The sequence below is a fragment of the Artibeus jamaicensis genome, unplaced genomic scaffold (genome assembly GCF_021234435.1).
Source record: "Artibeus jamaicensis isolate MK-2021 breed Jamaican fruit bat unplaced genomic scaffold, CSHL_Jam_final contig_415, whole genome shotgun sequence".
Taxonomy (NCBI): domain Eukaryota; kingdom Metazoa; phylum Chordata; class Mammalia; order Chiroptera; family Phyllostomidae; genus Artibeus; species Artibeus jamaicensis.
In genome coordinates, this window is record NW_026521823.1 from 40660832 (window position 1) to 40682462 (window position 21631).

Sequence of the window (21631 nt, forward strand, 5' to 3'; positions counted from 1 at the left end):
ACTGAATCCTGTGGAATTTAGCAATATTTACAGTGGCAGACAACTTCAAAATCGGGTGTACATCTATCTGCCCCCCCCTGAAATAATGTAAAAACAAAAAATGGGTCAGCAAACCACTTCTTAAAATAGCTATGTAACTTATAAATTTGATGGGACTGTTCACTAGCATTTTGTAAAATCGAGCAGAATTCCAAAAGCAAGCCAGGTAACCACGCTGCCTCTTCTGCCATCCACGCGGGGCCCAGCCTGGTGACCCCCACGCACTAGGAACTGCAGCTCATAAACTGGCCCTAAGATAAACACGATCATATAAATGAATAAGAACCGAGATCTGATGTAGAACACAGTGACCGCAGTTCACAACACTGTACCGTGTAAAGCAGGAAGTTCTCTCCAAGAGAGGAGGGCTTAAATGTTCTCACCAAAAAGATAAAATACGGGAGATGATGGATGTGGTAATTAAACAGGAGCCGTCCTTTATAAATGATTAGATGTATCAAACGGATGAAACTTTTATTAAAAGTGACTTCTTCATGGGGAATCGGCCGATGAGAATACTTGGACAATTAAGCAGATGGGGATCTCACACAGACACGCACACACAAAGGAACACGTGTGCCACGCAATGAAAAATTATAAAGTGACTGATCTTACAGATGCATATTTCATAAAGTTAGTCAAAGCACTTTGAAGTTGACGGTTTGATAATGGCTCCCCCCCGTGTTAATAAGTTTTTGTGACTGGAATAGTCACAAAACGTGACAAAGCCTTCCTAACTGCAGGTGAGTGAGCTCACACTAATCCTACACAGCCCACTGACTTTCATCCATGGTCCTATTTTAAATCTTTGTCCTATTTTAAAATTAATGCTGCAAGGACCCAAGGCCACAGGCTAAGTGCACATGGAAAAATAACCAAACCGGGGTGTCCGAATTAGAGAAGCACAGTCGTACAGGGGAGCCAACGCATACTTTGAAAATGCTTTTAAAGCACACTCTGGTGTGTGTCCGTGCACGGGCCTCACTAGAAGTGGTACAGTCGGTACGAACGGGGCGATCCCTGCTTCGAGCCGCCCAGCGGGCCGTGACTGGTCCCAGCCGCGCTGTTCTCGGGATTTACGCAGGTCGCCAGCCAGGCCCACAGCATGTTTCTGAAGGCTTTGTCGGGGGACCGTGTGCAAGGGATGGAGGGCAGAGAATGGGGAGCCCGGGCTCACAGCCGCTGCACCCCTGTGGCTGCAGGCCGGGCCCCATCTTCTCGGGCTCCTTCATTCTCCCCACCAGGGCCACGTTCCCCCTGTACGCAACAAGGGCCGTGAAACGTAAAAACTTCAAACAGCCAACTAGATCCTCAATAACAGGTACAAGACCTAAACTAGCCACTCCGGGAAGCAAAAAGAATCCTAAGCCGCAAGTTTGTCTTCAAAGACCCCAGAAGGCAAGGTGTGTTACATGAAGGGATTTCACCAAGAGGCAGAGAGCGGCCGTTGCTGGCTAAGTGGTCCAGGCAATTCTGATTCAGAGGAGAAAGTCACTCCCCTCCCCCCACCTGTCCATCGACAAAGAAGACATGGAACCCACGCTGGCCTGGGAAGCGAGGCAAGGGTCCGCTCTGCAGTGGCAGAGAAGGGAGGGGACGGCAGTCCAGATACACCTGGAATGACAGCATGCCCCACCGCACAGTCCGGGAAAGGGGTGGTGAGACATTACTGTGTCTTTAAAAACGACTCCGCAGGCAGAGTAAGAGCACAGCGGGCAACCAGGTCCAAGTTTCAGCCATGGCACCGGGGACTTGGAGGGATCGCAGGGGCTGCAGCGTGGAGGGATCACTACTCGGGAGACAGAGGTCAACATTCCGTTTGGAGAGCTGCTCCAACAGACCGGGAGGAGCTGGAGAGCCTTACACACCGCACTGAGGACAGACAGGACGGGATGTGACAAGGTGTGCTTGTGACAGCGTGGACCAGAGCTGGGAATCGGCTGGATGCGGGGCCCATGGGAATGGTGGGCCCACGACCTTGAGAAGATGACCCGAAGCTTCTGTGTGGGCCGGCCTCCCGTACGCCACAGTAGATCGGGTAAGAAGGGGACACGTCTGGGTGAGTCCCTGAGGAAGGACACGAACCTGGTTGGGCACACACTGAGTGTGAAGTTCCTAGGAGCCCACCGGGTAGAGCTGTGCAGCAAGAGGTTGGCAACACAGGCCCGGAGTTTGGGAGGGGGCAGCAGCAGCTACGGGGAGTAGAGAAAATACCACGCCCAGCGGGACAAGGCGAAATCCAAGGCCACCCCGGTCTTCGAGGCGTGCCCAGAAGCGGAGGAGCTGATGAAGGGGACCCAGAGCAATCGGGGGCCTGGGGCCGTGGAAATGAAGAAGCGGCAAGTGCACAAGCGACTGGGACGGATGTGGAGGTCAGCCCTCAACGCCCCGGGGCGGCAAGTGAAGAAAAGGGCACCCCGAGATCACCAGCGTGGCTTTTACGGGGCCGCACACAGCCCTGCGCCCGGGAGTCAGGCCGCATTCACTGGTCTCTCCACCCCTCCCCACTTCCCTTGCCTTCCAGGGCCATTTATTGAGTGCTTGCGACCACGTCAGGCACTGAGGACGCTGATGGCTCTGTGACATCCAGTGACCATGACGTGAGATGCGTAAGTATGGGGCAGTGCTTCCTCCAAGTGATGGGGCTCACCCAGGGCTCGGAGTTCCTGGGAGGCTGAGGAAGTCAAGGCAGCAAATGCTGTGTTTTTCTCACGGGAGGGCCGTGGGGCTGGAGGCCAGCAAGACCGGGGCAGGCAATGTTCTCACCCTCCCCGCCGCCCTGGGAGCTGAGTGTGAACACACCCTGCGTCACAGGGCATCAGGAGGCGCAGCCTCGGGCAGCTCGCTCAGGGTCACCAGGCCGGCCAAGCGGAGTCAGGATTCAAGGGGAGGGGTCCGACTCCAGAGCCAGGACCTGACGATGAGGCCGTGCACCCTGTGAGGCTGCCCACAGCCCCCCTCCTGGGAGATGGCGAGGAGCCGCAGCAAGCGCATCAGCGAGTCACAGGGCACAAGGCCAGGCCCCGGGGAGGGGCAGAGCGGATCACCGCGAGAAGCACGTTGAAGACCGGAGGTGCATCGCCCTGGCTGGTGCGGCCCGGTGGACTGAGCGCAGGCCTGCGGACCAAAGGGTCATCGGTTCAATTCCCAGTCAAGGCCTATGCCTGCGTTGTGGGTCGGGTCCCCAGTTAGGGGCACACGAGAGGCAACCACACACTGACGTTTGTCTCCCTCTCTTACACGCTGCACTGTCTAAAAATAGACACATAGACCCAAGTACATCTATTCCATCCTTAAGGAGAAAGCCGCTGAGAAGCCACCGCACAGCACAAGGTGTGTCTGTGGCCAGGTCGGCAGGCAGGAGAACGTGTTCGAAGATGACTTATGGGGGGGGACACGTGTGTCCCCGAGGTCCTGATCTGAGAGAGGCTGTGATGGGAATGGAAAAGCGGGGGGGGGAGGGGGGAGACAGATTCTGTAAAGAAAAGCAAAGCTGAGACGTGCGTTTTTACTGGAGAGACCACCCCACAGGATGGGGGAGACCAGGAGAGTGCAGTCGTAGGGACGAGAGGCGCTCTTTCCTTCCCTTCCCTTCCCTTCCTTCCCTTTCTTTTACATCTTTCCAGATTTCCTACAGTGCACACCGTAGAGAAAATCGCATCACTCCTTCCGTCCGTCACACAGGGTGACGCTGTCACAGCAGCACCCACACCTTGGAAGGAAACCACTCACGGTGGCGGAGAGGGGACAGCAGGCTGGAGACAGGTCTCGCGCAGCACCCACGGGGCCCACGACAGCTCGGACTGAGGGGACAGGGAGGAGACGTGGAGGGTGACGCGGAGTTAGAGGGTGACACCGCTTAACAAGATGCGGAGCACGAGACGAGGAACACATTCTCGGTGACAGAAAAGGGCGACTTCCCACGTATACACATTGAGTTTGAAGGGACCAGGGGGTGGAGCGTCAGCTCACATGCCCAGGTGCTGGCGTGCAGAAGAAAGGTCTGGTTCGGAAGTCACTGGCCTTAAAAAGGTGGTTAAAATAATGGGAATGGATGACATCACAGGAGGCGCCCCTAAGCCAGGGAAGTGTCTGAAGGGGAGGCAGCACAGAGGGACACAGAGGTCGCCTCAGGACACCGCAGGACTAACTGCTACGGGCAGAGTCCACCAGTCAGCGCCGACGAGGGCAAGAAGTGAAGGAAAACAAGATACTCACGTGGCTTCCAAGTTTCTCCCCCAGACAGGGATTAATTATACAGGGGAAGACAGTAACTTCAGGGCGAAGATGCCCGGAGACGCCCCCTTGACCCCTTGGTCACGTGAGGCGGCAGCACCTCGCCCCCGGAAGCCACGCCCTGAGAAGGCCGCACGGTCACGTGGGCGGAATTCCCACCGCGAATGCGTGATTTCAACTTAGTCGTCGGGGCGGAGGGGCCTTCTGCAGAGCCTCTGACCACGCGGCACTGTTCAGAAAACTCACGTCGTTGGAGACGAGGGAAGACTGGGTAGTTGTCACACTCGGACGAGACGAAGGAGACGTGACACCCACATGCAATGTGTGCTTCTGGAACTGTCCCCCCAGAAAGGGAGGCGTCAGTGGGACAACTGATGAAAGCTGAGGACAGCCTATGGCTGAGTTGCTTTGGTGGGCGCGCCGCGGCCATCGAGGCGAGTGGGGGAAGGGCACGGCAGACCGCCGTGTCCTGTGACACTTCTAATAAGTCCCAATTAATTCCAAATAAAAATTTAAAATGAGACGGGCAGCCTGGGGGACAGTAACTGGATCTCCATCTCACATATCGCACCAATATGACTTCCAGGAGAATATTTTTTAAATGAAAACAAAAACTCAGGGAAAGAAAACGAGGGAAAGAGCTTTACAACCTCAGAGTACAGAGGGCCCCAGAGGCACGAAAAATCAAGCCGTGAATAAGACGACCGGTACCTTTGAATACAAAAACTTTTGTAAGTTTTGCACGTAAAACACAATAAACCAAGTCACGAGACAGAGGCCCTTGCTTCACACCGTTCCCACACTCACAGTGGAGTGTAAGTGGTGTGAAAACTGGGGAAACAGAGCCAGGGCTGGGAAAATGCAACCAAGGTTCAAGGTCGACCACTGGCAGGGACAGGCCTGCAGTTCAGCTTCCCTTACGGAGGGTCCTGGGTTTTCAAACACGCAGGCCCACCCAGAAAGCAGACAGTAGGGGTGGCAGGCACAGTTGACTCTCCAGGGTGTGTGCACGCATGCGTGCCTAGACACACAATTGGTCACACACACACAAACACACGTACACACGTGCATGCTTCAGGCCAAGCACCAGCTCTCTCAACACGCTGAGTCACATTTAGGCACCATAATCCATGAGTGATTATAATAAAGCAGTACAAGTGACCACAGGCCATGGAAATAAAGAACCTCATGAATGTCTCTGTAACTCAGAATTTTTAGTCCAAGTGAGAAAGAACAAACGTAAGGAAATTACAAGTTAAATACACTTGTCGCTGCACCTTCGACACATTTAAAACTCGAACCCCACCCTACAGGAAGGGAAATGAGAAGCTAATAACGTGCACCGACGTTTCCACAAAATCGGTGTGTAAAGTGAGAGACACAAACCTAACGACGAATGCGCAGCAGTGGTTTGCACTTTAACAGACTAAGCAAAACGCGACAGACAAGGAGGCAGATCTGAACGAACTTCCGGCTACTCCAACGCTGGGCGCAGCTGCGTGCCAATGGTGGGTGTCACCGTGCGGGGAAAAAATAGGCCAGAGCGTGAATGTACGCACTCTACTGCAGCTACCGCTCCCTCGGTCAGAAAAAGAGCTTTTTTTTCCAAAAGTAATTTTTAACATCAGAATATCTAACCTGCAGTTGCTTCGTATCAATTGGAAAAAAAAAGTAGCTGGAGGCAAATGAAAATATTAAAGAGGTTTCTGGGAGCAGAATTCTTGGAATTAAGTCAAGGTTGAAAACATTTGTTTTCAAGGAGGAGCTAATACAATAAAATTCTTTTCAGCCCTGGCTGGTGGGGCTTAGTGGATTGAGCTCAGGCCTGCAAACCAAAGGGTCGCTGGTTCCATTCCCAGTCAGGGCACATGCCTGGGTTGCAGGCCAGGTCCCCAGTAGGGGGCGCATAAGACGCAACCACACACTGATGTTTCTCTCCCTCTCTTTCTTCCTCCCTTCCCCTCTCTCTAAAAATAAATAAAATATTTTTAAAAATAAAATAAAATTCTGTCTAAAAGCCACGAAGGCCACCTCCTTCGGTACCCGCTAGTGGCAGCCACGAGCCCCTGTCAGCGCCAGTTTCCTGGGTTGGAATCCTGCCTCTCCCACTCCTTGCGGTGTGACCTGGAGCGGGTCCCTTAACCACCCTGCGCCTCCCATTCCGCATCTTAGTCTTAGGATGATAACAGGCCCCCTAGGACCTCGGTGAGCATCAAGTGTGTTCGCCCATGCGAGACACATGCCCACGACGGGCTCTCATGACGAGCCTCCGTCGGCCCGCGTCTCTCGGAGGGGGCGTTCTTTTGTGTTAAAAAGCCGAGGAAGGGGACTGTAGGAAGCACGCCACGAGTATCTGGCTGGATCTGAATGAGAAGTGCTGTCATCTCCCATCTCTCACGCCCTGTGCTGATGGGACCCTGGGAAGACCTCTGGGTCTGATCGAAGAGCCCCTCCCGCCGCAGATGCGGCACCTGCAGCACCGAGCAGAGCAAGGAGCCAGGCTCGGCGCTCCGAGCAGTGCCTGGAGATCTTGGCCTCGCCTCCTGATACAACACCATCAGCCCCCAAAGGGACGGTCCGGGGACCAGCCACGCAGCTGCCTTTGCATCTGATCTTTATCCAGATCCCTGGGAACAACCCACCACGTGTTTTCTTTACCTCTGTGTCTTCCCGGGTCGGGAAAAGGACAGGGCCCAAGGCTGATGCAGAAAGATTTCGTGGGCACTCTGCCGCTTTAATTTACTGGAAGTTCCAACATCTGAACAGAAGGGAAAAGGCCAAGTCTACAGGCATCTTGGCAGGGTGACGAGTCACCAGAAAGAGATGTGAATTCCCACCAAGTAAACACGCCAGAGCCAGGCTCCCCCACCCGCTCCCTGGTCCAGCCACGTGGACCCTGCCCCGGCCAAGGACGAAGGGAAGGAAAAGCAGCGGAAGACATGGAAGCCCTCGGCCTGGATCGCAGACAAACTCTGCCTCCAGAGGCGGACAAGCCGGGCTGCCTGTGTGAGGTCAGGGCGGAGCAACCAGAAACCCCACGGGATGAGGGTGGGGGTGAGGTGCTGGAAGACAGGCTTCCCGTTGTCCTGCCCAGGGGAAAGAGGACTTTACCTGCAAGGGGCTCCCCCAGGACCCAACAGGAGAGCAGGGCCCGGGCAACTGCGTCCGGAGCAAAGAGGGACTCAGGCAAATCCAGCCGCTCCAGCCTCCAGACTTCCCTGGTGCTACAGATTCCCCCATCAGGACCTTGAGACCTCGATCTCAGAAAAACCCACTCTCCAGAGAGGACCAGCTCTCTCTCTCTCTCTCGTTTTACACCTGAGCGTGACTTTCACCCCCATCACTTCTCTCCAGGTCATTTCCCTCTGCGAAGAACTGTCTAAGGCGACTGGAGGCCGTGCGTCCTGCCCCAGGGGGTGCTGCCGAGGCCAGAGCAGCCCAAAGCAGGAAGGACACGCTGCTGGCACAAGACTTGCAGCCTCTCAGGGACCCAAACAGTCCTACTTCCACGTGGAACCTCTAAACCAGACTGTGACCGTGAACCTGAATCGGCCTTAAAAAATAAACTGAACAGACTAAGTCCTTTAAATCCTCGGCTACCACGGAGAGGTAACAACCCCATGAAACTTAAAGGAAGCATCGTACTGAGAAGATTTGCTGGAAAACCCATTTGGGGTCCAGCATCCCGGCCAGCCAACCACCCTGTAACCACAGACCTGTCACTCGGAGTTTTGGGGCCTCAGCCCCCCGGTGAGAAAACTAATGGGTTCGATACCCATCTGAAGTTCCTTTCACCTCTAAAATTTCAGGATCCATTCAATACTTTCAGTTCGAGTGCTTTCAAGACATTGTGATAGCAAAAGCTCAATTTCCATCTAGAAATGAATGTGAAGAACTATGTGATTAAAGCTATAAAAATGGACTTTTAAAATTAATGTAGCATGGGGTGAGAAAGAAAATAGAGTTCTCACGGTTCATTATTATGAGCTAGCTGACCTAATACCGCTAGGTTTGGGCTTGTGTTTTTATAGGGTGGTAGGTAACTATAGCAACATGCACTGTCAACGTGTGGAGCAGAGAGGATGGCGACCTGGGGGGAGGGGGGCTGCCCCTTCCAGAGCCGGTGGGCGCTGGCCAGGGGACTGTGGAAACAGGGGCCCCGACCGCGCCCAGCCCCCGGGCTGACCCCCCGGCGCTCACCTTCCACCAGCTGGTCCAGGCTGGAAATCTTCCTCAGCCCGTCGATGGTGTAGATGGTTCTCACGCCCTGGGGCAAGTTCACGTTATCCGACAGCGTCCGGGTCAGGTCCGCCAGCAGCGCCTCGAAGGACCGGAAGCGGTCGGGGGAGACGGCGTACACGATGCCCTTGAAGTAGCGGTCCCCGTTGCGGTAGAAGCGCACCTTCTTGGCCTTCTTCTCAGAGCTGAGGGTCTGCAGGGTGCGTGTCCGGTAGAAGCTGCAGTGGGCGCTGTGCGTGGGGCTGGGCAGCCCGTTGGCCCGCGAGCCCCGGCTGTACCTCTGCGCCTTGTCCCGCTCGTCGAAGTGCTCCAGCTCCATGTCTCTGCCCAGGGACATGGCGCCGTCCAAGTTCGACCTGGGGGCACAGCGACAAGAGCAGAGACGAGCACTTAGGCTATTTTAAGAGCACGATTGGAGAGGCTCGGCTTGGGAGCAGCTGGTGGGAACGGCGCTAGAGCTGGAGATATATTTAATGGGAGCTCTCAGGTTGGGGGCGAGAAGGAAGACAACAAAGAAGGAGGCGGGCCCTGGAAACCGCTTGTTCATCAGCCTTAGTTCGATTGGAAACAACTCTGGACAGAACCCCCAACAATGCCGGGGCTTTGACTTCCAACAGTCACAGCAAACCTACTCACAGACGGAGAAACTAAGTCACAGAGAGAAAAAAAATACCCCGAGTGACACAGTTGAGAAATGCCTGAACCAAGAACAGTGACCCCAAAGCTCCCGGTGGCCGGCGGGCAGGGCAGCCTGCGAGCCCGGGTGGCAGGCGGAAAGGAAGCTTCCACGTCACCATCCGGCCACAGGGGTGGGCGGGCCAGGAAATGAAGGCGCGGACCGCGTTTCATCATCGCTTGTCACCATTCCTTAGCGTCTGTGCTCCCCACGGCCAGATGGAACCCATCTGCAAGTCCTACCAGCTCAGGGGAGGTTTTCCAACAAGCTCACACATTCGACAGACCTTGTTTTAAAGAGTGAATTCCCCATAGCTTGTTGACTTCCATTCAGTGCTTTGGAGAGACTGGGCCACAGCAGGAGGAAGAGGAGGAGGAGCAGGAGGAAGAGGAGGGGGAAGAGGGGAGAAGAACTACAAAAACAGGAACGAGAAGGGACGACAGGGCTCTGGCTTGCCGTCCGCTAAGCTGCCTGTGTCGGTCCTGGAGGAGCTCACGGCTGGAGATGCAGGTGCAGACCCGACCCCACACCAGCTGCTCGACCTTGAGAAACCTGCCAGGTCAGCATCTGTCCTGAACCACCAGGAGCAGTCACCCCGAGTGGCCAGTGACCACCAGACATGTTAAGATACATAAAGCACTTAACGTGGTGTCTAGCATAGGTATTAATATTTTTATTGATAAACGCTGCCTTTCTGTTCCTGACTCCGACCAAGAAAGAGCCAGTAGGACCAGATTCTCCTCTGGTTCTCCTGGGGGAGGCTCCTGGCGAGCGGGACTCCTGCCCGTGACCTCCGGGGAGGGAGGCCCGCACCCCGTGGTCCCCCTTCCCTCTCTGCGGAGGCTGCCTCTGGGATCAGGTCGCCCTCGCTGAGGGGTCCGATGACAAAGTCTGGTGCGGTTGCCCCTTGGCGGGGGATCTGTGCCCTACCAGGTTAATCCAACAAGTGGAAACAGCTAGAATCCGAGGGGAGGAAGTTCTCAGGACAGCGTTTTGGGAAAGCCACAGTAAGAGAAGAGGCAAAGTGCAGGGCGCCTGAACTCCCCCCTCGGCGGCAGCGTCCACGTTCCGGGGGTCAGTCCGAAGCACCGCGGAGGCCCCCGACCTTCCCGTGAGCTCTGGCCCATTCCAGTGGCTACAACTTCATGCCCCAAAGCATGCGTCCTCCCAAAATGAGCCAAGTGGAAAAAGCTAATGTCTACTGAATGTCTGTGCTGCACCCGACACGATCACTCTGCCGCCCAGTGTTGGGTAACGGGCTAAATACTCCCTCTAAATCTCACGACAGGCCAGCGAGGCAGGTAATGCTGTGACTGAGAGAGAGAGAGTGGGGTACACCCGGGGTCCCGAGTCCTAGCTGAGGGAGGTGGGATTTGAACCCAGGTTTCCTCTGCCTCACTCTGAAGTTGGCAGGCCCTCTGGGTCCTCCCATGAGCTGTGGCCCAGAGGTCTAGACCCCCTGGGCTCAGACGCTCCTTGCAGGTCAAGGAGGGACTTGTTGAGGCCTGACTCCTAACTCGCTGTCCCCAGGGGCAGCCACTGACTTGCAGTGGAGCCTGCAGGAGGCAGTGGTCAGCTGCCTCCAATGTCTCCTTCACCTGCTCAGTCTCCTGCTGACCCCAGCTGGGGTCGGGGTGGGGGCGAGGGGCAGGGGGTGTGATTTAAATCGGGAGTGAGGAGGCCCTGGGCAGGCGGCTCCCCTGGTTGGAGCGTCTCCCATAAGCAGAAGGGCTGTGGGTTCGGTTCCAGTCGGGGCACAGACCTAAGCCGGTTTGATTCCTGGTTGGGGCGTGTATGGAAGATGAACCACTGGCGTTTCTCTGACACATCAACGTCTCTCTCTCTCCCCCACCCCTTCCTCTCTCTCTCAAAAGCAACTTTTAAAAAATATCCTTGGGTGAGGACTTAAAAAAAATTGAACCTAAAGTGATTAAAAATACATTATTCAATGTATTTTTTCCTCCTAAGTAGGAAAACTACCTCATGCCTCTTAATTTGCATTTTCCAGGAAAAGTTACAGCGTATATAGTTAGGTATCAACTGGTTGCACTGATTTTGAAGTGAGATAATTTCAAAACAATTATTGGTTGATATCCTGCCCTTCGGGCAGCTATTAATTAACAGAACCAACATTTTGCCCACAATATCATAACTCCTTCTACTTTTTAAAACCTGTTATTAGAAGGAGCCTTTGCCTTCCAGAGGGGACTGGGGAGATGATGCCACCAGTACACACACCAACTCACTAAACTCTTCAAACTTGTAAATCAGAAAGGCCGGACTGGCTTCTGAAGATCGTGTTTTCTTTTTAAAACCAGGGATCACTCTTCCGACCCTAGAATTCCCTCCCCAAATCTGTACAAACAAACCCACAGGAAGCCCGTAGGACCCTAGCCAAGGATGGCACAGTGGCACCACCAGAGAGCAAATCTAGTTCGAAAGTGCTCTTGTCGAGTCGCAACATGCAAGGTCCAAAACCTGAGCAGCCGCTGGAATTCCTTAGAGGGAACAGGCTTTTAGAACCAAGAATTTCCACAGCAAGTGGAAAAAAAGATCAGTGAAGAGAGAAAAGCACATTTCCTCGCACTGGACCACACCAGCAGCCAGGGCAGGCACCAGCCGCGTCTCCCACTCCCCTCGGCTGCGCCTGCCCAAAAGTCGGGGCCGATGCTGGCAACAAAGAAAAACCACACTCAAAGTGAAAGCACAGTCGAGACTGTGGCCACCACTAAATGACCATCACCAACCCCAGGACACATCCAGCAATTACGTGAGGCATCACACTAGACGGGTTTCCCGGGCCTTGGCGGGCTCAGTCATACATTGACCCAAGCAGGCTCACCGGGCCTCTGCCAGCCACCGCTTCTGCACGGCACATCGGCGCACGCACCCGGCCTCACACTCACAGACCATGGGGGGGCTGAGGGCCAGGGCCACAAGGGCAGTGGCACCAGGAAAGTAACCACACAGCCTGAGATCACAGACACCTGGGGTGGGGAAGGAGGGACAGGGGTGGGTCGGGGGGGGCGAGTAGGAGCGGCTCTCATCCCAGATGTTCCTATAAACACTGTCAGGCCAAGAAATCAGCACCCTCCATTGTTCCCTGGGGACTTCCCACCATTCGGAGGAGCCTGCAGCCCTCCGGTCCAGATGAGCTCCTGAGTTGTTTCCCTCCACCCAGCACACCAAGGCGCAGACACTACCGCCTCTCCACCAGTGCTGGACCGGAAGGCCCCGGCCAGGCCCTGCGGGGGGCCACAATGCAGGTGGACCGCAGCCAGACTGAGAGGCGCAGGCAGCGGCGGTGCACCCGCCCCGCTGGACACAGACCTCGCAGGAGGCGCGTGAGTCCTCTCCACTGTTTCTGCACAGAACCTCTCTTAAAAATCCCTCCTGACCCGCAGCCATGTGACACTTCATACTTAAAACGCTGTCCTATTTTCCTGTCCCTGCCCAAGGCAATTTATTTGGGAACACTCGTGAAACGTCTTCAGGGAACAGCCTGCAGCGTGGCCGCGGCACGCGTGTGCGCCCTAATCTGGACACACAGCCACTCACAGGTGTGGAGAGAGGGAGCCGGTTGGAATGAAAGGGAAAGGAGGGGGTTTAGTTCAGGGCGCCTTTCACCTGCTCCGTCCCCTACCAGCATCTCCTGGCCACATCCAGCCGCGATTCCTAGCAAGGCCGGCTCGGAAATGCAGCCTCTTTTGTGGGCAATGCAGGGCTGTGCGTGCGCTCCCACCAGGAGGAAAATGCCGACCCCTCTCCGCGTGCTTTTAGCACAGCAGGTACCAACTGCTACAGCAGCCGCCTCGCTGTCCCCGAAGGAACTTGAGGCGCTGCAAAGGTACTTGCAACACCCACACTGCAGCCGTCCACCAGGCACAGACCGCCCCATCCTCCCGCGCACGCCACCCTCGCGGGAGAGCACACAATAAGAGGCCTGGCCCGGCCACTCCTAGGCGCAGACTTGGTCCTCGCTCCGCGGCGAGCTCTGACAATGACCAACCCCGCGCCCAGCCCCTCGGCCCTGGCTCTCCTTCTCCACGAACAACGGGGCGGAGGCGCGGGTGGGTGGCGCCCGCCCGACTCCCCATTTTAAGCCCCGAGGCACCAGACAAAAGAGGCAGGTGCCAGCAGCCCCGGGGCCGCCCGCACGCACCGCCCGAGGCCGGGGCCGGGCTGGCCAGGCCGGCAGCGCCTTTCGAGGAACGGCGGGCGTGGGGGCGGCAGCGGGCCGAGCGGGGCGTCCGCCCTGCCCTCAGTGCCCCGCGATCCCCGGCGCCCCGCGGCGGCCTCTCCGCAGTTCCCCTCCCCAGCGACCGCAGACCACGCACCGGTCCGCCGAGAGACGCCGCGGGGCTCTTTGTGGCCGTCTCCTGGTGCTGTCCTCGCCGAGCTGGGCGCGGCCGGGGCGGCGGGGGCCGGCACTGGGCTGCTTGGGCTGCGGGAGTCGGAGCGCGGGCGTCTGGGCTTCGGCCGCTAGTGCAGGGGCGCGCCCGGGCCCGTCCTCACCGACACGCGGCGCTCCGCACAGCCTCGCTGCAGCCTCGCTCCGCGCAGGGCGGCGGCGCAGGGCGCGCTCCCTCCTCTTGTAGCGCTGCTCCCGCCCGCACGCCCGCCCCGCTCCCTCCTCCTCCGCCTCCGCGTGCGCGCCCCGCGCCCCCGCCCTGCTCGACAGGGCGCACCCACCGCGGCTGCGCCCGGCTCGCTTCCCGCCCCCCGCCCCCCCTCACCCGCTCGGGACGCGGCGACCTCCGCGCCTGTGGCCTGAACAACCCCCTGCACCTCCCGGTCCCCAGGAGCGGTTGGTGATCTGCAGACACGGTCTGATCAGAGGGCGGACCAGCTGGGTCTGAGCCAGGCCCTGTGGGGGGCGGAGAGGCAAGGGTGGCTCAGCGAAGAGACCCCCTCCCTCGGGGGCAGCTGGGTGAATGGTCCCTCACACACCCACACCCACACCCTGATGGGACCCCCTGGCCTGGGCACACTTTTCCCAGGACCACGGAGGCCAGGAGAGCATCGTGCTCGGGGTAGTATCCTGACAGCGCCCACCTGCGCACCCTGGAGTCACCCTCGGTGCCCCCTCCTTGGGAGGGGGCGGGTCCGCACACAAACCCCACCCATCGTCTCCACTGGAGCCCAAGACCTGAGTCACCCTTGAAACTCAACTGACCCCTCCTTGGAGCCAAATATGTCACAATAGGCTCTTGCTCACTACAGAGCCAGGTTTCAGTGCGGGCCCCTCGTGGCCACCCGCCCACTGGCCGGCGCTGGAAAGCACCGGGCTGTGTCTCTGGAGGCAGGAATGTGCCTGAGCCCAGGCCACTCACAGCTGCCCCTGGGCTTGGCCCTCGGGTCTGGGCAGCAGGAGCAGGTGCGGACTTCTGGGAACCGTCCCTGCTGCAGGGGGGCAGCCTCCGTGTTGACCCCTGACCTCCTGGCTGCCAGTCACGAATTCCTCCCAATATGTTTCTGGTTCATACCTTATTTTTCTCTCTCTGCGCTTGCACCCTTCGATGGGAAATCAGAATTCTCTGTTTGTCTTCATCACTGAGCCCAGTGATGCATTTGACTACTTATCATCATTGTTACGAACTATTCCGAAATCATTTCCAAGCATCACAGAAGTGCTAGATAATTGTCATTTGTGATCAGTGCAGCTCATGCTCCGAATTCAACAAGGGCTGTGATGTCGCTTTTTCTGGAAAGCACAGTGAACTCACCAAATTAACTACATGCAAAGTACCGAGCCCACTCCTACAAGTTCTAATGCAAAATGAGGGCCGGGGGGGGGGGGGGGGGGGCCAAGGGCAGAGAAAAGGTGGAGCCAAGTGCAGGTTCTTGAGAAGAGAAATCGCACCTGTCTATCTCTCCAGCGACGAACGCTAAGCAGTTTCTGCCGAATGCTGAACCAGGAAATAAATTCCATCTTCTCATCTAACCCCCAGGGATCGTCTATCAAGGCCATTTCTTAAGCACTTGAAGGAACTCAACCGTATCTTACCTCTCTCCGAGCGTTCCCACCTGGCACCCTGGAACGCCCTGGGGTTTGATTCGCTTGGTAGTCCTCGCTGGAAACAGCGGGGCGTCATTAGGCATTCAGGACACCTCACTGCTGCATAACGAATAATCAAGTAGAGGACCACACTAAATAGGACCGCAGGCCACTACACTGTGGTCCTATCATTTAGGCGAGGACAGCGGGCTGATGCTAAATGGCACCTGGTGGCCCAACAGAAGTCCCTACGGAAGTGCTCACGTCACCTCAGGGTAGCCTCCGGCCGCTGTAACTCCTGTTCAATAAGAACTCCTACTCGAACTGAAGTTTACTGGGAAACTCTAATTCAAGTGATTTTCAGAAATGGGTGTTACTTCCTCTCCATCGCCAGGAAGGCCATCAGAGAAGCAATGGGAATGAACGCACCCTTTCTGCACGAAAACCTGAAGTTAACGGAGAGACCCCATGCTAACTCCAGGGCTGAGGCTGTTTACGCTGGGGACCCTGGCTGCTGTACCCAGCAGCCACAGCACCGCGTCCTGCAAGGTGACAGCTGGCTGGGCCACGGTTCCGTGGGTGGCTCCTGTTAGCTCCCTTTCGGCTGCATGGGGGTGGGGGTCCCTTTCGGCTGCATGGGGGTGGGGGGTATATAGTTTCTTATTTCGTTCCCACCAGGGCCATTCCGAGCAGGCAGGCCTGTGCGCACCTGCCGAGCAGGAGGTAGGCACCGGAAGTTCACCTCACTGGCCTGTAGTCACATTAAAGAAAGGGCCCAACTCCATTTTTTAAAAGTCCCATTGTTTTAAAATTCAACTCAGCTTTTCAATCCTGTGGCCTCGTGCTCATAAACAATATGAAATTCTAGTGCCACGTTTTGTCTCTCTAGGAAAATGCAGGTTTTCGATCGGTGAGTTTATTATTTCCCCCCGACAGAGGACAAGCCCTGCTGTTGTGAACTCGGCGTCCCGAAGAACGGGGACCCTCCAGTGTGTCTGCTCCGAGCTGACGTTTCCGTGAGAGCTTTTGCTCATCTCGGCCTGTCACAAAGTGGGTGGACAATTGGATCTTTTTGCGCTTTTTTCCTCCCGTGGAAGTAAACCGGGAGCAAACCAGAGAGGAGAAATAGAATCAGGGATTCTGTTGCCAGTGTCGGTGATACGTGGTTCGCACCACCCTCTTCAACCTCCGTCCCTCAAACTGGCCCCGGCCCGGCGAGGGCGGTGCGACCGGGCATCTCGGTGACTCCGTGGTTCTGGACACACTGCATCTCGCCAAGGAGACGAACCTAGAACCCAGGCAGGCCCACCGCTGACTCATCCCCCCAGTGGACACCTCCACGCCCGTCACTCGGTCTGCTCTTCCGGTCCCTCCCTCGGTTCGGTTTGTTCACCTGTATGGGGGGACCCGAGTCCAGTGCTCTGTGTTTTCCTGATGGCCTCACCACTGCGCATTGCCCTTCGATCCAACCGTCCAACCTGCTGCACGAGATCCCTTTGCAGATTGCCGCCTTCCCCACGTGCAATCCCAGGTGCAATCCCTCCGGCTTCCCGCGGTCTGATTACCGCCACGTCAACATCTTCATCTCGGCTGTTGATCGCAGCTTTCAACAGGAGCGGGGCACCACCCGCTCCTTGGGCTCGCCGCCCAGGCTGTCTCTCCGGCGTGACAGCGGATGGCCAGTGAGTCCCTCAGTGGCCTCGGGCAATTAGAGGTCGGCGTGTTCTCTGCAGCAAATAAACATCTAGAGACCCGCTGATAACCGAAGGTCACATGTTCACATCTAGGGTTGCAGCCTTGACTTTGATGCCGCTTTGAGGTCGCACGTACTCGATCGGCCGTGGGGCTGTTCCGTCGTTCATCCCCCCACACTCCAGGCACCATGCCAGGTGGGGGGCTACCCCCGTGAGGTGGGATTGCAAGTATTCTCTGGGATTGTGAGTACTGCAAGTGTAACCCGCGCTGGGTACGTACTTACACGAGCTGTTACTTCATTTCCATACCACGGAGGACGGTGAAGGAAAACAGCAAAGCTTCCTCCCTCCCAGGAAGTGACATTTGAGAGACAGGAAGCCCGCTAGCTGGGCACCAGGTGGGAGAGTCTGACCCCGCTCCCGTGACGCCACCCCACAGAGTCAGACTCTCCCACCCTGGTGCCCAGCTAGCAGGCTTCCTGCAGACAGGTGCGGCCACCAGGGCAGGGCCCACACGCCAGGGTCCTGGGCCACCTGAAAGAATGTGGATTTTGTCCTCAAAGGAATGACAAACCACAGACAGACAGGCAGTGTCAGATTTGCACATTAAAAACCTGCTCTAGTTTTTCTGGCTGCTCTCGGAGCGTCCCGATGGACAGGGACATAGGGACAGTTTCACGGCCTTGGAGCTGCCGGGAGAGGGTGGCACAGGGGACAGTGCAGGGGAGAGGAACGCTGAGAGGTTCGGGTCTACTGTGGTTCCTTCATTTCATGTAATTGATCGAGAACATACAACAGTTATCAGTTGTTACGCACAAAATAATATGACCTCAGTAATATAAGGCAGACTGACAGAATTATAATAAGAAAATGGAAAAAATTTAAACCTAGTTCCAAGTATTGACATCATACAGTCAATATTCCCTCCTACAATGTAATAAAAAAGGAATGACTAATTAAAGGAAAATTAATTTAAAGAACCCATAGATTTAAAATTTTTCAAATACACTTCCACTAACCCTTGGCGGGAAGAAGAAATGATGATGGATTTCAGAAAATACATTAGAAAATCAATGCACTAAGCATCTAATTTCAGAAGTTAGAAAACGGCAAAAAGACAACTTGAGTTATTTGAAGAGGTGAGTAGGAGAACTTCTGGCAGGAAAAATTCCAAGACAGCTCTCCGATTTCCGCCTCTGGGGGCACAGACCGATGCACGTAACGCCCACCTGCTGAGTGCTGCCGGGCCTGGCCCGCTGGGTCTCTGCCTTTACAAGAGGACCCAGCGGGGGCGTCCGGCCCTTTGGTGTCCCTGGGCCACCCTGGAGGAAGAAGAGTTGTCTTGGGCCACACGTTAAATACACAAACAGTAACGAAAACAAAACAATTTCTGACACAGAATTTCTCTGGAAAAGCAAACAGTGAAGAACAAATGGCCGAGACTCTACCAGAGACAAAGAGCAAGATGGGGTGGGGGGACTTGCCTCACCAGAAAAATCATATCATTGAAGACATCACGATACCGTGATACAGCCACACACACAACGAAAAATGGAACAGAGTCGGGAACAGGACCCCGTGGGTATGAAAAGTTGCCTTACGGACACTGTGGACCAGGGGGGAAAGAGGGACTTTTCAGTAAAGACGTTTTAGAGAATCGATCCTCCCGATGGCGGGAAACCTAAATAAAACCAAGCCCCTGAGCACAACATGCTCGAGAAGCCATTCCAGGTGCATTAAAGTCTTTCACGTCCACAGGAAAACAATAAGCAAATTTGTACAGAAACGTATTTTTGACATCAGGACATAAAAACATTTCTGGGGGAAAAAGACAAAAAATGCGGAGAAAAATAATAACATACTACGTTAAGGATTTCTGTTCATCGAAAAATATTACGCAGAGAAAAGGGAGCGAATTGTGCCAACTGGGAGTTCAGCCGCCCGTCCGGGCCTGTGATCACAACCGCCCAGAGACCTGCTGCTGACGAGGTGGCCTGAGCTCCCGGTGTGCCATTCCCACGCCGAGCTCACGCTGTCTTCAGGACACCACGCGGTGCCTGCAGGTGGCTTCGACGCCCGAGTGAGGGGCCCGGCGAGGAGGACACAGGCACCTTTGGGGAGGAGGGCGTGCCTGGTGAGCAGGGAAGGACAGATGGCAAGGGGCCTGGTCAGGGCTGGACCGGACGTCTCTCAGCGGCGTCCCAGCCCACCGAGTACGTAATCTGACCCCTCGAAACCTAGGAGTAAAAATGAAGACCATGGGAGCCTGCTGAGTGAAATTCAAGTGTGTCCAACAAACTGGGCGTGCCTTCCCGATTTCTATTTTCAGAAGGAACCCTGTCCTGGGGCGTGAAAACAACCGCGAGCCGTGTGCAGAGGAGGGGCCCCTGTCTTGCACGGGGGGTCGTGTTCCCGTGAGGGCGAAACCGGCCCTCGGCACAAGGATTAACGCAGGCCATGGTGGGCTTCCTGCTTCCTCGATCCGCCCCCCGGGGAGCCGGCGGGAGGCCAGGGGAGGCCGGGAGCTGGGCGGTGGCAGCCAAGAGGCTTAGGGTCCAGTTTCAAAGTTTCGTTAGGACTTGGAGATGCCAAGTGTTCGGAGAAATGCCGTGTTTTCCCACCGCTCGTTGTTCTGAGACAGGGACATTGTGCTTTCAACCAGACGGACCTCCAGAGTATTTTTATGAACACGGAAGGTTTAACAGAAAGGAGAGCGGCCTCCCTCCCTCCCAGAAGCCGTTTCTGTGTGTCTAGTCCAACAGTGGGTAGGGAGGCCCCGCCTGCCCCACACCCCCTCCGACCCCCGGGGTCCACGCCCACCTTCGAATCCCACCCCCAGCCCTAACCTGGGCACGGGAAGCCTTTACCTCCTCGTCCTCCTGACTCACCGAGGCAGTTTCTGAACATCTCGGGGAAACCGACCTCGGCCCAGCCCAGCGCCTGATGACTGTCTCCTGGCCGAGCAGCTGGACGGAGGAGGCGCTGCTCCCTGCGCTCGCCTCCCCACGGCAGCCCTCCGTGGGCCTGCCACCAGCGTGTCGTGAACCCGACCGGGGCTGCTGCCGGCACCACACCAGCGCCGCCCTGCGCAGGTGCCAGGAGGTGCCTTCTAGAACCGAGAGAGCCGAGTCTCCAGCTGGGGTCCCGAGGTGCATGGTTCTCACGAAGCCCCACGTGCCTCGGACACGCTGCAGGCTGGGGTGCCGACGACCGTGGCTTTCCTGTGTGTGTGTCCTGCGTGTGTCCCTCACGGGTGTCTGTGCCCACTTTGTGCACTGGGTTTTCAAGTGGGGTGATCAGATATTGGAGACGCGTCTGGCATTTAAAATGCTGGCTCCTGTCTGTCCACCTGCCTGACCTACAGGGACGGACCCAGGGGTCCGCATGTGGCCATGTGGTTACCTGTCCCCCAAGCGACTCCCCTGCACAGGAGCCAGGCTTGCACACCTGTAGGGAGCAGGCCCGCTGGGCAGGGGAACCAAGGGCAGCGGCCCCCCGTGCGAGAGGCTGGGCCCCACTTCCCTGTCGGTCGCTACTCGGCCGTAGTAGAAACAGATCCGGCATGGCCCGAGTTCTGGGTTTTTCCTGAGGTCGAAATTCAGCGATATTCCATTTCTCACACCTCCCAAACCACCAGTCAACGAACAGCTGCCACAGGCAGGCTGTGCCCGCTTTCTGCCTGAAACGTCTGATAGCGTGTCCCAGCACGTGGCACTGCGGCCTGGCCACACGACCTCTGGTGAAGCCCAGCGCAGCCGCAGGGCCTGACGTCCTCGTGGGTCACCGTCGCACGACTACGCCTGACCTGTATCCAACCAGCGCCGTGCTCCAGGCACTGTCCCAAGGCCTTGCGCACCCATTTCTCAGAATCTTCACAACAACCCGGAGAGGCAAGCACTGCTGTGGTGGGAACCACTCTGCCTGGTTTCAGGTGTTGTAACTGCCCCCATGGCTAAGGCTGAGTGAGCGACCTCCAGAATTCGAGCCATGAGGAGACAGAGCTTGTCTCTGGTAGCAAACGCTGACTCTGCTTCATCCCCTGCCCCCAACACTTGGCCGGTTAGTCCATGACGGGTACAACCCCTCGGAGGGGGGGCAGCCTAAGCCAGACACAGGCACTTGGGAGGCCATCATGGAAGGACTCAGGGAGCTGCAACAGAGAGGGAGTGATGGACCCTCGCCCCCCAGGCTATTCTGACAAAGCCCGAGTCCCCTTGTCCTCCGGGAGAAGTGCTTCCTGGCTCTAATCCACTTAAGCCTGAAAACCTGTGATGGGGAGGCAGTGCAGCTCCTTGCCTGGCTAGAGCGGGATCCAACGTGATCGGGCATAAGAAAGAGTTCCTAAAAGTCCTGTGAAGCTTGCTTTTCTAAGAATGCTTTAGTTAAATGATAAAGGCCCAAGCAGGAAATGAGTTTATTTTCCCAAAGTTCTGTAGCCTTTTGGCTGATAGACCCTGATTTAGAAGAAGCCCTAATGGCTCTTTGTATGCTATCTACTGTTTACTGCCTGACAATGATTAATAAGTTGTACCTGAACTCCTGTGCAAAAAAAACCAATAAAAGCCTGTCTAGGCAAGGGTCAGTGCACTCCCCCTTGAGAGGGTGGCCAGGCCACACCGAGGTGCTCCCTCCTTGAGGGAGTAGCCACGCCGTCCCTTTGCCCCCACAGGACTCGGTAGTCCATGTGAATTTGTCTCATCTCATCCATGATGCTGCGGGCACTTCTGGTCAGTGCAGGCGTCAGCTGGT

General features: G+C 56.4%; 1 protein-coding gene across 3 annotated transcripts in view; it reads right to left on the reverse strand.

Annotated features, from left to right (window-relative positions):
* DCLK1 (doublecortin like kinase 1) overlaps positions 1–13739 on the reverse strand; it is a 232655-nt gene extending 218916 nt beyond the window's left edge. For all 3 annotated transcript variants that reach the window (XM_053665597.1, XM_053665599.1, XM_037138748.2), the window contains exons 1-2: positions 13528–13739; positions 8476–8870 (exon numbers count right to left, since the gene is read on the reverse strand). In XM_053665597.1, coding sequence (XP_053521572.1) covers positions 8476–8851 — 376 coding nt within the window. In that variant the 5' untranslated portion in view covers positions 8852–8870; positions 13528–13739. The remainder of the gene's footprint in view (positions 1–8475; positions 8871–13527) is intronic.
* Positions 13740–21631: the final 7892 nt, after the last annotated feature.